Raw genomic sequence first — 15,212 nt, forward strand, 5'->3', positions numbered from 1 at the left:
AAGCACTGAACACCACCTACTGTGGACAGCTGCACAGAGCCATGTTAAGCAATCTGTCTGTCTTCTGTGGATGCACCAGTACAGAAGTGAAGAAGGAAAACAAGCTGTGCTTGTTTTATAGGCCTTTTCTCCCTATAAAGGATTTTGTTTTTTAATATGGCAGGTAAACTTCTGCTCAAACGCTGGCATGACAACAAAAATGAAAAAAAAGACCAGGATTCTAGGCAGCTTTTGCCATAGAGGTCTGGTCTGAATTGGCTGAAGAGAAAGCCAAAGTATGCATGGATACACTTTATTATTACAATCTCACTCAACTATTGTCATTACAACTCCTGCAGCAGGTTGCCTTTACAGTTAACGTTCCATTTTATAAGGATATTACACATACTAAATCTTTAAACCGAGCCATAAGACTCAAGTATTTTTCAGATGAAAATCCCTTGCACGCAAAGAGATTAAAGTTTGGGAGTTTGCTTATTCTGGTACAAATTCTAGCAAAATACCCCAAGTTATTTTAACTCTTCTTTACAAAAAAGGCAAGAAATTATCGTAGATGGCTCCCGGTTACTAAATCCTTCTGTATAGAACGCAGTAGAAGTTACTCTGTTACCTAAGTTTTAATATTATAAACACAAGCACATGACAGTAAACAGATTGAATTTCCAGGTCACACATTTCCAGGTCACATATTCTTAGAGGCAAGTGTTACGATCTTTATTCTCAACTCTGAATCCCAACTCACCATCAATATTGAGCATCATCTTCCACATGGCAGGCCGAACAGACTGATGGAATCCAAACCAGACCTCCCTGCCGCCACCCAAGGGGTGATCGTAGCCTTCCGGAGCTGAGAAAAAGGAGCGGCCCACAGGGGTATACCTAGCCAAAAAAGATGACCACACGTTTATGCTATCACTTTTCCAATATAAGATCAAAAACTGTCTTAAGAGATCATAACACACAGCATTATTATTATTTTTTGGAATTTTGTGCACTGGGATCGGCGTCAAGTTTAAACAATACACTGAATGCTGGTGTTTCCATTGCAGTGTTTTTAAATTCAGACAAAATGCTTACTAGTTTTTGCAAGATGTTTACTTCTCCTTTCTGATCTTCCACTTTATTAAATGTAACTTCCATCACAGCACAGATTCTGTACAACAGCATTGTATATACTGGACTGACTTTCAAATATCATTTTGCACGTTTTACTACAGAACATTTGATTATGTCTCTTGGTGTACACTGCATTAAAACTGCAGTGGTAACGAAGAACTAGAGAAACTAATGCTTTTTGACTAGAAAAGAGAAGTCCACAAACCTCCATGCTTCCTTACGTTCCAAATGTACAGGCATTAGTACAGACACAACAGTCTTTCACATTTCCTTAGGATCTGGGTAGCTGAAGAAGACTGGCTTCCACAAAACCACAGATCATTTCTAAGAGTCAGTGACACCCAATGAAAAACACCAGTGTAAGGTAAAGCCAGCAATCCGAAAGTAACTTCCAAGGCCCAAGGAAGGCAAAAATTGAGATGGCCTTCTCTAACATTTCAGGGTTCTGAGATCAAGAATAACAGACATGGTTAAGACAGGATCTAGTCTCAACAGCATATTTAAATCATGAGAACCATGCACCATTGATGGGCATATCAATGAACTAGAGACTCATGCTTTTAGATAGTCACCGTGTATGCAATTTGTTGGATCTTGAACAGAAGATGTGAAAGCAGTGCTCTAGCATACTGTAACTCTCCGTCTTGCAATTAAGACCTAATATAAGCATCTCCTGTTTCTTGATCTTTCCAAACAAACACATCACCTGCTCTGGAGTTTAAATGTCTACAAAAATACATACTTCTACTAATCAGGTGTGCTGCATGAGGGTACGATCATTTTTTTTTTCACCTGTGAAAAAACCGGGATGAAGGTCTCCCAGTGGGGATACTTCAGGTAAAGACAGACTGCAGGAAGACAGTGAACCTACTTCATGGAGGGTAGGTGTCGTAGCACCACATCGACAGCATGAACAGGGTTAGTGCTGATAGGTTTGTCTAGTTCCAGAGGCTCAGGCAAGGTTCTTCCTGTCAAAACTTCATGCAGCAAGTGCCAGCTCACCCGAGAAACAAACTTTATTGACACTTTGAAGGGACGATCTTTTCCACCTTCTCCTGGTAATGTCACATCCAAATCCACCTGGGTGATTGAGGGGAAAAAAGAAAGTCACTGTTTAATTCTTGAGTTTGCTAGGATTCGTTTGTCACCTCTAACACCTGAAATCAGAGGCAGTATTGGAGCAGAACCACCTACTTTGTATTTATTGAACTGGAAAGCTGGGAAAGGAGGATCTACTTTGCAAGTATCACTGCCTCAAAACTCCCTATTAATCTGTTAGATACCTATATTGAAATACACCTAGATAAGAGCTGGACTGCAAGGTTTATCCAGAAGTTACGTCTGACAGTTTAAATGCAGTTACTAACACTACATATACACCAAACATCCTTAAGATACAAAAAAAAAAATCAGATGCAGAATTCTTGACTTAAACTGAATACTTCATTATTTGCTGTCCCTGCAAAAGGACGGATCTCAGGATCTGCTTTTAACAACACACCAAGACTCCATTCGTTTTGATCGATGGACAGGTATTTTCACTCCTTCCCATAAACGGGCCAGAGAATCAAAAACCGAGCCAATTAGGATATAGCACACTTGATGAAGTACATAATTCAATGCACTAAATAAAGCGAACTGTAGATGTGGTTCATGGAACTGTCATCTTGAATTAGAAAACTCTTCATTCCAAAGAAACTGTAGTTTAATTTATTAACAGTACTTCACAGTAAGCTGTATTACAGTCTGTAAAACTGTTCAATAGATTACGCTGGAGAAAGAGGTGATTAAGTTCTAGGGGAGGTTCTGAATGCAACTATGACATGCTATATATGTAATATATTTACCTAATATGTATGTAATATATTTACATATATTGGAATTTACAGAAAATACATTAAAAGGACTATTTCAGCACAGATACCTTGAGATATTTTCTGAATTCAGCAATATTAGAAGTTGAGCTTGTTTCTTTTGCTTTTCTAAGCAGCTGTTACAAGTACCATTGTTTTTCCAGTTGTCTTACCCCAGTAGTGGCCACAGGAAGTGGATTGGCTGTATAAAGGCTTCTTTTCCCATCATAAACTGGTCTACGGTCCCCAAATATTGTCACTTTAAAATGCTGCACCATTGAGTCCACCACCTCCCTAGAAAAGTTGATATTTACATTGAAAATGTTTTCAGAGAAGTTTCATGCTGGAACTGGCTCCCACACACGCTGTCTTTTGCCGAGGCAGTTTCAATAAACACACCGCTCGAGTCGATTATACAACACCCACCGATATTCCCGAAAGGTGCTTCGCACGCTGCAGCTACGATAACAGAAAAACGCTACAAAAATCAAATCACAATCGGTGCAAATGCTCAAGTACCAGAAAGTAATTTTGCTAAAATCATACAGAAAGTACCAGAAATGGCTGAGGCCTTTCCATAACCTTTATAGCCAAAGCAAGGATGCACTTCCCTCGGAAGAAACCCACAAGCTGTTATGAAAACCTGGTACAGAGCAACGCCAGCCCATGGAAACCGTACAAATGAACTGTACCCTGTACCCAGTAACACACATCTGCTCTTCAGCTAACAGGTTTTGAATTCTGCCTACGTTTTATAAAAAAACCTGAGGTGGCCTAATAAAAGTCTTACCTTTGTCATTAACAATCAGATTTTTCAATAAAATCAAGTAAAGATCAAATTTGCATAGTTAGATTCTCCTAACTTTACTGTGAGCTGGTGGCAATAAGAAAATAGGAACGCGTTGTAGAGAGACACGAGCACTGAACTTACACTTGAAGAAGCCACCCAATTTTCATCTCATGTTAAAGAAGTCTTCTCAACGCAAGTAGTGCATACATCGGATGCAAAGAGACTTCAGCAATTCCTCTGCCTGGAACATGCCTTCACGTTTGGAACTCATTGGGGATTCTTTGTGCTTCAGTGGCACCACAAATTGTCTCAACGTGTCATAATTCCCTTATTCTACAGAAATTAAACACTTTCCTTCTTCAGCATACACGTAACTAGCACGTTTGCAACACAGAAGCTTACTCATACCATTTCCTGACCCGGCAACATTAGCCTAAAGCCCTCAGACAACAAACACCAGCTTCCTCTCCAAGCAGGGTGAGAGCAGCACTTTCACCTCTCAGCTGGGACTTGGAGAAGATCTTCATCTGAGCTCACTTGAGTCTCAGCATCCAAGTCCTTTCACCGGCCAAAAGCAGAGCATACTAAAGCTGCTTTAACGTGTCTGCTCAGTACTCGGTTGTGCTCTGGCACAAGTCCTTCTGCCCCCAAGCCCCCAAATGCTCTGGCACCCCGCTCCCTTACGCACGGTGCTACGCGTGCAGCAGCAGCTCTCTGTAAGCGCCAGCTCCATCGCACGACCCACGATAAACGCAGATGGATGCACATTAGGGACCAGGAACAGAGCAGGAGGGACAAGGAAGAGGCTCTGGGAAACAAAACTCATGCCAGAGTCGTCTCCTGCTCTCGCACAGACTGACAGCTTCAAGGCAAGGCGTTACTGCCTTCCGCTTTCCAGCTTACGACACAACGGAAACAGTGGTAAAGAACATCACTGCCAAGGAAAGGGAAAAGGAAACACAAGAGAAACTCAAGTTTTTAAAGCCTCCATACAGGTTGAAGCTAGCAAAGGTGCAGGTGACTTTTTAAAGCAGCAGCTGTTCAGCAAAATCTTCAAAAATTAGACTTAAAAACCTATTTATTCCCAACCCAGGCAGCCAAGATGTCAGTCAGAAACTATTTCGGGAGCTATGGAAACCCACCGACTTCCCAGCAGTAATTGTCACAGCATGAAGAGAAAGGGGAAAACATATTTCTATGAAAATTCTTCAAAGGATGTATAGTCCAGCACGCTGATTTCAATTTAGACTAACAAAAGCCATTCTTCTCTGCATAACCCACAGCCCTCTCAGAGGCACTTCCTCTGCAGATACCATATTCTTTTGCTGGGCTCATTCATCCAAGCTCTTGCAGTTTTTAACTAACATCTCCTACATTGTTACATGCATTAAAGTTGCTAAAGTAGGATTATTTTTAACCAATTTCATGGTTCCCTACTTGGGGGAAAAAATAAAACAATACGCACGCAAGACTTACCCTCGGCTTTCAGATTTTAAACTACAGGTTATATAGGAGTCACATTTTACATACTGTTTGCTATCACATTAAGACAAATTAATTAAGTCTATCATTTGTAAACATGACTATTAAATCAGACAATCTGAGACCAAGGGTACGTGCAAAGGTGTAGCAGCTGCAAACAGCCTTCAGGAAATCATTGTTACTATGCAAAAATATCTACAACTTCACGCAGAACTACTTTACAGACTCAATACTTTTGCCTCTCTCCACAAAAGCTGAAAATTTCAGAAGACACGGCATTTATCCAAAGCATAGCCAACCAAGACGAGCTTTGATAAACAGATCTAATTCTGGAAGCAAGCTTGAAATTACCCTCCAAGCAGGGCCATGAAAGGGAAATATTTATTTATTTTTAAATCAAGCTTAGCTGCTATCCTAAAACCATTTCAAGTTCACTATTTTCAAGCATCTGTAGTTTTTTTTTTCCCCCACTTTTAAAGAAAAACCTTACTACACAGAGAATCACAGACCCTGCCTGCATGAGTGATCAGAGTTCCGATAGCTTTGATTTAAAGCTTCCTTTAGTCTATTTTAATCCCGCATTTCCATGCGAAAAAGACTTTTTAGTCAATAGATTTAAATGAAATGGCATTTATCTGAAAGTCATACAAACCAGTAAGTCAGTTTAGAGTGGTTTGTATTTTCTTTGTATTCCTAGGCCCATGGTTTCACGAGCATTCTTCATTTAACAATACAGTAAATTAACTTTTCATAACAGTGAGATTATATTAAATATTAATTCACACAGGACTATCATACCCCTATTTTAGCAATTTATTAGTTTCCTTTTAATTCTTATTTCGTGTAGGCATTTCCATAGCCTTCATAACTGCAGTTTCCAGCTAGCAGGGGGAAAAATCCCCAGCCAGAATCAGGCACTGGCGTCGTATTATTGTTAAAATGCAAAATCCAGGGTTTCACGGATGAAAGAGGAAAAGATTGCTTCTCAGCTGTGCTGAACTTTCTAACTGACGAAATGGATTTCACAAGAGACGACCAAGTAACTCCGCCTAAAACGTTATTCAATGCAGAGAAGAAATACAGGAGATACAAAAGGTTGCCATCTTTTACAAACAAAAAGGTATTATTATAGCTCTAATATCAGGCTTTCAATTTACAGCACTGTCCAAAGGGGCTTCTTTGGCTACCAAAATTTATAAAGTTTAGGACAAAATATACCAAGGCCACGTATAAAAAGCTATACAAGCAATCCGATAAGGCTGAAGAATCAAGAACCCAAAATGGGTAATTTGTTGGATCACCAAATGAGTGGGGATCCAGAGCATGGAAATATTCTCTCCATCTAACCAGCAATGCAGAAATACAGGAGTAGGAAGGGATTTAATCGACCTAAGTCCCAGCAGCTGTGAAAACAAGATGAGGTACAGTGCACTGTACAAAATGCTCTAACAGAGAGGACACACGTGGAGCTCAAACCAAGCCTGATCATTTCAAAACACAATGCTGATTCCATGAAACGTCTCCTACAAGGGCAAAACTAGCTTGTTTGCAGCGCTTTCATAGCACTGCTCCCACCAGCAGCTTTCCCGTCTCCTCCCACACCTACAGAGGTGGCTTTCAGACACTAGCTTCCGATCCCATATGAATCAAGTTTGGGAATTAACCAATGCTGCAGTGCATCTCTGTATCAGCCGAGGACAAAAACGCCCACAGGAGCAGATACCTGCTAACGGAAATGATTTAGTAGCCACTATTTCTACTAAAAAGAGTCACGGCCTACAGTTACACCGTATTTCTGATGCCCTGAGGAATAGAGGTTGCCATCAAACCAGTCACAAAGTACCGTGACCACTACCTGCTGGCCCGCTTTATAGCGCCCAACCCAACCAAAAGAACTTGGAGCAGGGTCTGCACCCATCTCGCAGAGCCGTGAGAACGTGCACGTAGCCTAGCAGAACACAACTCTCACCTGCTCTATGGGTGCTCAGACTTTAAGCTACACAGACTGCGTTTACTTCAGTAGCTCCCTCTGCTCAAAAACATCAGGACAAGAATACTTTAGGAGACAAATTTCACCTTCTTACCTGTTCACCCTCCGAGGACACTTATCTGGTTTGATATCCACCTCATAGAGGTAGACATCAATCTTTGGGATTTCAACTTGGAAGCAGTTGGCCAGCAGTTTAATGGGTTTGCCCATGGTGCCATAGCCAGGACGTCTGGGCACCATGAGCAGGGGCTGTGCCCCGACGGGTCCTGCAAAAGAGAAAAGCGACAGATGAGGAGACGGGCACAACGAAACGCTGCGCTGCAGAGGTAGGACCTGCTCGCCTTTTGGCGGTTTGAAAATACGGAAGGCTCCTTCCATTGGCAGGTACGTGTGCTGGTGTCCCATCGAGACTTACTACGTACTTTCTTTTTCAGTTTTAATTCCCTGAAGCAACTCATGCAAGGCCAGGCAGGGAGCAGAGCTAGCACGCTCGAAGAAGGGCAGACGAGCCTTAGCAAAGAGCACGCTAACGTTAAGTTCCAAGCTAACGCTTGTCCTGTTTCCCTCCATCCCCCCACTCACCACTAGATTATTTCTTACCGATCAGTTTTTGCTGATGTGATCAGCATGAGTAAGATCGGGACATGTCCTAGACCAACAGAAATGTGTGCTTTTCCTCGTAACACTTATTGGGGAAGGTCAGCCTGGCATTAAACCACCAGCTTTCGCACGCCTTTTCTGAACACCCGAGTAACGGCAAAGCTGCAGCTCCGGGCCTGTGCTGTTTGCGACAAGCTTTTACTTTCACTGTGAGCACAGCTTGAGAAGACATCGTACTTGAACTGCGCTGGCTGAAAACGGACGAAGAACAAAACCATTACCTCCTGTGTAACTCCAGTGATAAAAGCGCCTGGCCTGAAGGGGAAAGACTCCGGTTAAGACGCTAGAGCCGTAAACCCCTCACCACTCAGACTTCAGCAAAGAACACCCACAGCTGCTCAGCGAAACCACCAAAATCCAGAGTAAGAGATGTGCGTTTCACGGGTTATCTAAAGGCACCTAGCCGGTAACGTGTTACGTTCTCACCCAGTTATCCATCCCATTTATTCCGTGCCATTTAGTCAGGGATCCTCAGCTCCAGATCCCGGTTACTCAGGGCTTACACAACCAGTCGCAGTAGTAAACACGGTCCGCATTCAAGAATTTCTGCCGGTATCGCCCCTTCAAAATACCTCTTTCCATTCAGGAAACAACAAAAACAACACGCTTTGTAGTCCAAGTTGCTTCGAGTTTTAAAATTACTCATCACACAAATGCCATGATTTACTGAGCATTCGATCACATCGGTTAGAAGTTCTCCCCTCCACTCCTACTCAGTGACGCAGGCAGCAATTCCTGCCCACTCATTTTCATAGAAGAGTCGAAATGTCAAGTGCTGGTAAAAACATCTTATTTGCCTTTTGATTAATCTCCACCATTCCTGGAAAAAGCCGTGCTATCTTGAGGCTGCGGACCGAGAACAGGTGAATAGGTGAACATCAAAGCCCAGTTCCACCGTAACATTTGTCTGGCTCGGCCCCGAAACCTACCAAAAAATTCTGGGTGGGTTGGCGCCGAGCCCTGAGATAAAACAAAAACATAAAACAAGAGGCATCGTTTGAAACACCCTCACAGACTTTGCTTATGCCAAACTTGTTCCAGGCATCTGTTCTCTTCAACTTTTCCTTCACGTTGGTACCACGACACGAGCAGAGGCAGCTCTGCAATTCACTCCCCAGATATTTTCAGGATATAAGCGTATGTGAAAAGTTACTACGAAACATCTGAGCGACACCAAGGACTCGATCACTGGTTTTATTCTTCCAAGAGCATGCGCACCGTGATTTGTAACCGGAGGAAATGCGAATACAACTGCTGAAATGTAGGTAAGGTTAAAAAGGTGCCGTCATCCTGGCCGCAGGTGCTGCGGGGGCAGGGAGCGCTACCCCCGCTGTTCACCCTTCGCTCACGCGAACTAAATCCGAGTGTTCGACTGCACAAGAGCAAAACCCTGGAAGAGGGGAGCGGTGTTTGGTGACCGACGTCAGGCAGGGCGCGCCTGGAAGCGGCCAGGGCCAGGATGTGGCCCAAAGGAATCGAGTCAAGGGGGTGATAAATATATGGCGCAGGTCTATGCGCAAAATTCAGCTGATTTTGCTGTCAATTCTGTGTGGTACAAGGGCTCTCTGGGGAAAGCCTGCTAGAAACAGAATTCTGCTCTGTAATAAGCTGTAATTCTGCTCTGTGCTCGCTGCCCAAACACACCAGGACCTCCTCAAAAGCACCCCGCTTCCAAAGCGCTCTGAAAGGCTGCGTGGTGCTGCCTTCGAAGCCACGAACCAAGCCCCTCGAGGCAAACGCCCAAACACCAGAGGATGCTCTTGGGCACGGCACGGGCAAACCAAAAGCGTGAGCTGTGGTGTTACCCACCCTGCGCTGAGCAGGGCCAGCAGGGCTATGCTCTGCTGCCATCCATCCATAGGAACATAAAGTCTGAAAAATGCCCGCGATGGCACTGCTGCGGCACGGCGGAGGATGAGGGCAGAGGTTTTTGCTGCTCCAGCACGAGGTTTGTCTATTGCTACAGCACCAAACGTGAACCCGTTCCTAGAGTGCTCTTCAAATCCATGAAAGAATCCAAGAAATCAGGTCTGTTTGGGACACCAGTCAATTCACAAGAAGGGCTGCGGATGGAAGGCAGTAACAAAACGTGGTGACCCACCACTGCAGAGCAAGGAAGGACGAACACCTAAAGTACACCTGGAGCCTCGGACGGATTCCTGGGAGGCTTTTCTGCAGTGAGGGAGGAAGCCTCCAGCAGCCACGAGCTTCAAGCAGACAGAAGACCTGCCCCTGGGTAGCGCGAACCTTCGGAGTGCGCGGTTACTTGGGGAACACGGGGACGGGCTGCAGAGGAAACATTTAACTAAGCCTCCACGTGGTAAGAACACAGACCAGGAAACGAGAATCTCTCCTCAGGACCCGAGGGTATATTGATTTATAAATCACCGCTCGTGGCATTTGTTGGAGGCATTATTTATGAGCATCCTTCAAGGCTGGAAGACCTCTCACAAGAGGAGGCTCGGTAAGAGGCAACAGCAGAGCCTGCCGGGACCCACCCCCCACCGCCACCCCTACCAATACCACAATAATTCACCAGAAAGCAGAAAATGGCTAAAACGGAGCAAGTATTATTCATGACAAGTCACACCGATACTGCTCCTCAAAGAGCTGAAGCCTGGAGTAACGTTAACACCGGGGTTTCTGGCTTGGACACAAGTTTGGTCCAGGCGGAGGTGCCGGCCCCTCGAAGCGTTGACCCCAGCTGACCCTGCCAACTGCCCACGTTTGCGCTCGTCGGGATTCAGATCCACGGCTTGGAAACTCCCTCTGAAATCAGACCACGTGCCACACCGACGTGGAAGTACCCCGGTGGCTCGGGCAGGATCTGAATCACGACAGTCTCTTCTCTAGAAGTACGGATTTACTACAGAGCCCAAGCAACAAAACCCAGCGGCGCTTGCTTTGGCGGCACAGTTGGCGGTTCAGACCCCGTCTGGCTCGCGCCCAAAACACGGTTTGGATCCAGCAACCAGACGGGGACCCAGGCACAACCCTGCCTGAACAGAAAGCGCGGGCACAGAAACCTCCAAACTCTTTCAATAAAACCGTTTTGGGGAAAAGTGCAGCTTTTGGAACGCGAGGCGGCGTTCAAGCAGGAGGCAGAGCCCCGCTTAGCAGGACGCTCACGGGACGTACCGATCTCCTGCGTGATCCCTTCTGTAAGGAACAGAAATCAGCGCCAAGCTTCCAGCAAGGAACTATCCCTTGTCCTACTGTGGGCTTCAGCACTACAAAATTAAAGAATATGAACAGATGACTACCGCATAGATTTGTGTGTAAAACGGTTCTGAATCCCTAACCGAATGGGTGACTACCTGGTCTTACAAACCACGACGGGACTTAACAGGGAAAAGACGATTGAAACTCCAGCTGAGGAGCACGAGGCAGACTGGTCTCACCGACCTCATCCCCCAGCTGGAGCCTGCACGCTGCAGAAAGCTCTCTGAAGAGAGGGGAGACAAAAAAAAAGTTCTCTTTCAGAGGCCCCCAGCTTCTGTATGGGCTCAGAGGCCCAACCTACGGAGCTCAGAGAAAATCCTGTCACCAGCAAGAGATGAGTTAATTCTAAATTAAAAAAAAAATAGATAGGGAAGATTACATGTAAACGTTGGTTTCAATAACCAGGCTCCTTACTTATGCCAGAAATCCTGAATTGCCGTATTTCTGCGGCAGCAACCTCTCTGGGTGGCATTACATTATTTATGAGTAATGCAATCCAGGTTTTCTAAGCATTCCTGCTCGCAGTTTAGGCTCGGCTTTTTTCTTTTACCGGCCTCAGATAAGAAATCGTGTTAAAACTCATCAAAAGCCAACGTTTCGACGCCACGCGCAGCGATAGCCAAGCGCACAAACAGCAGCGCGCGGGCTTGTTCCACCACAGCACGGGTACAGACGACAGCGAAGGGTTCTGGAAGCAGTTACGAGATAACAAATGCTTATAAACTCCTGCTAAAGAAAAACATCTAAGGGCAGAGAGCATCTAGCTCCAAAAAGCCGATTGTCCGTGCTGTGTCCACAGCGACGGGCTGGAGGAGGAGGGAGAGCGCGAGGACCCCGCCAGCGCGGTGCCGGCGCGTCCCAACGGCGCTGGGGTTTTGTCTTCCTGCGTTCCTACTTACTGTCCTGAAAGCAGTCCCTAACTTCAAATTGCGATCACTGAGCGGGAGAAACGCGCCGTCCACCCGCCTGCCACCTTGGGCTCAGGTTTGAGCCGCACGCAGCTCCCCCTCTCCAGTTTTCCGCCTGAAGAATATCTGAGAGCGGCACGGCAGATCCGAGGCACGCGCGGTATTGCCGGATTTGGAACCGTGCTACCAGGAAATAAAAATACATTTTATAGTCACCGAGCAAAACTTCTTTAAACGTGACGCTAAAACGACTTAACACCCCTTAGAAGTTTCGCGTGCGAGCAAAATTAAAAGCAATAAATTAATGACTGATCTCACTGTTTTCAGAGAAACGCACCACGGTACAAAGAAACGAGGAGCTGTGCCTGAGGAACACGAAGAACCGAACTGGGCTGTGTCCAAGAATAACCCTTTCTTTAATTAAGAGGGGAATGCTTTCCGTGACAGGTGGGTTACACAACCCATTCTAATGCAAAAGAAAAACGACTTCAGTTATCGAGATCTCCCATCGCTTGGCAAGCCACCCTGCTACCTCTCACTGCGGACCCAACACGGGGTTTCGGATGGGCTGAGCTTTCAGGTTCCCCGAAGGCCCCAGGTGGGTGCTGCCTCGCAATCCTTCGCTGCAGGAACCGGCTGGGGCGAGGGGGAGATGGCTGTTTGATTAGCGCCTTGCTTCAACGCGTACCGGATGTGTTGAAAAGCACACAAGCCTTCTAGCCCGGTCCTTTTATTTGAATTTGTCTGGGAAATTAGCTCAGGAAGTCCCCCGACAGTTAAACCACCGAGGAAGGAGAGATTTGTGGAGCTCCTGCTCTGATTCAAACGGCTCCAGTCGCACAGAGGCGAGGTTCCACTCTAACTCACATCACATGCGTTGTTCTGGGGAAGAGTAACTTTTGAAGGCACTTATGATTCATTCCCCTGCTCTCCTCTACTCCACCCACAAACATGCAGCTTTTAATGGTCCTCCCAAGTCGCTAGGCTTCACGCAGAGAGAAAACACCCAGTTCTCAGAACTGCGTCTGCCCAAAGTTGGGAGAGGAAAGCGAGCAGGCGATGGGAGACGTCCGCAGTGCTTCACTGGGAACATTCCGTAGCGGAGTCAACAGAACGAGGGCACATTTCACACAGAAGCTCTGAACTTTGGAGGAAGGAGTAACGAAGCGTAAGCGGAGAGGGAGGCAGTGCTCCAGTCCTCGGGCTCGTTATGCCACAGGGTGCCGGCGATGCCATGGCAGCAGGGGTGCAATGCCCACACCTGCCTTGGGGAGGTTCACAACGCTCCTCTGCTGGAAGCGCGATGCCCGACACTGAATTCCAGCCATCTCAGAGCTGTTTTCACTTCCTTCACCTCTCTACAGCCAAGTTTATTGCTGGTACTCCACCGTTTGCTTGATTTCACCACAAACTGCACCCCGAGCAGCCGCAGCCTCCCCCTGCTGTGAGCCACTTTCATTATTTAGTCTGGAAGAGGCACTTTCCAGATCTGAGGCTACGCTCATCACACAGCCAGGAAGCTGCCCGCAGCTCCGCTTCAGCTCCACCATGCTGCCTTCCATCCCCGTTCCAGGAACACTCACAGCCCTGTGTTTCCCCACTTCGTGCCGGAGACGCGGCTTATCTTCCCTCCCCGCACGGAGGACGCACATCTCGGCGTCCTCCTCCCTTAGGAGACAGGACTTTAACCCTTCTGCGCTCAGCCACGCACCGTTTGTGTCCTCCTGTGCCAACGCTGGTGCCTGATGGCCAAAAGGTTCCTCAAATGTTAACGAAGCACAAAACCCTTTCCTCGTTACAGAGCAGACACGGAGAGAAACGTCCCTCATGCTGAGCACAACCCTTAGCGGACTAACCTCATCGGGAACGCTGTCTCATGATGCACTTTGCTAAAATCCAGCACGTGACAGCCTTCCAAAAGGGAAACTCATATGAAAGAAAAAACTGAGACATTTGTTCGCCACTCTGGCACATCTGTACCTTGAGATGACTCGAACGATACCAGGTTATCACTGAAGTTTACTCAACACACACAGATTTTTAGCACAGCACCTGAATTCCGCAGGGCTGCTACCACCCTGCACCTTCCTAAATCGGTTCCAATCCCATCACCCAAGCTCACTAAGCGAGGACGCAGCTTAGATGGCAAGCTTCTGGGGCCAAATCCTTAATTCAACCCTCTGCCTAAATACCAAAGCTTCCTACACCCGAAGGGATGAAAACACTTGTCCTGCTCAGCCAGCTTCAGCCCCACGTCCACGTTTTTGCCGGCTGGGGCACGGAGCCCCACGCGGTTGCTGACGTGCCCTTTGCCACCCGCTGCCTCACACGGCGCTGAGCAAACGCGGCCCGGATCCAAGCTCTCCTCGCACCGCTGATAAAACGGAGCAGAAGTCCTTCCGAGGGATCTCCGGGCACGTTTTAGAAGCTGGCGGCAGGTGCTCCGGGCGCGTTTAAAGCACTTTGGGGATGCTCCGGGGGGGGGCTTTCCGTGGCAGAAGGCCCGGTGACTGACGGAGGAGATGGAAGGCTCCGGGATCGACCCTCACGTACCAAACCGCCACGGCTCCGTGCGGGGAGCCTCAGGGTGGGGGAAGCCTCAGGAATTTGGGGGTGCAGCCACCGGGAGCTGCCTCAGGTCGGTGTGCCCGGTGACCCCCCCCCGGTGCCGCCCAAAGCCCAGCTCCCCAGCACAGCACGGCGTTATGCAAGGCGGCCGCACTGCCGCGGGGCCGGCCCGTTACGAAACGCCCCGAAACCACCGGGGGGGGGGGTCCCCACTGCCCCCCGCACCGGGCCCGGTACCCCCACCGGGCCCAGTTCCCCCCCACCGGGCCCAGCACCCCCCTCAGAGCTCGGTGCCCCCCCTCAGCCCCCCCAGGGTGCCGCGAAACCACCGGGGGACTACGGGGTGGGGTCCCTACTGCCCCCCTACCGGGCCCGGTGCCCCCCTAGCGGGCTCGGTGTCCCCCTCAGGTCCCGGTGCCCCTCACCTGCGCTGCCGATTTCCATGCATGGAGCTGGGCGCAGCCGCTGGGGGCTGCGGGCTCGGGAGGCCCCGGGGCGATGCTGGGCGACGGCGGCAGCGGCCCGGCGGCGGAGGCCCGGCCTCCCGTCCCGTCCCGTCCCGTCCCCTCCCGGCGGAGGCCCACCCGCTCGGCGGAGGCCGCAGGCCGCGGCCCGGCCCCCCC

The 15,212-nt window shown here is 47.9% G+C and overlaps 1 protein-coding gene across 1 annotated transcript in view; it reads right to left on the reverse strand.

Annotated features, from left to right (window-relative positions):
* The window catches only part of AGO3 (argonaute RISC catalytic component 3), a 39,188-nt gene extending 24,009 nt beyond the window's left edge, over positions 1–15,179 (reverse strand). The window contains exons 1-5 of the mRNA XM_035345676.1: positions 15,015–15,179; positions 7,326–7,497; positions 3,143–3,263; positions 1,988–2,196; positions 743–879 (exon numbers count right to left, since the gene is read on the reverse strand). Coding sequence (XP_035201567.1) covers positions 743–879; positions 1,988–2,196; positions 3,143–3,263; positions 7,326–7,497; positions 15,015–15,033 — 658 coding nt within the window. The 5' untranslated portion in view covers positions 15,034–15,179. The remainder of the gene's footprint in view (positions 1–742; positions 880–1,987; positions 2,197–3,142; positions 3,264–7,325; positions 7,498–15,014) is intronic.
* Between the last annotated feature and the right edge of the window lie 33 nt (positions 15,180–15,212).

This window comes from Oxyura jamaicensis, chromosome 23 (genome assembly GCF_011077185.1).
Source record: "Oxyura jamaicensis isolate SHBP4307 breed ruddy duck chromosome 23, BPBGC_Ojam_1.0, whole genome shotgun sequence".
NCBI lineage: Eukaryota > Metazoa > Chordata > Aves > Anseriformes > Anatidae > Oxyura > Oxyura jamaicensis.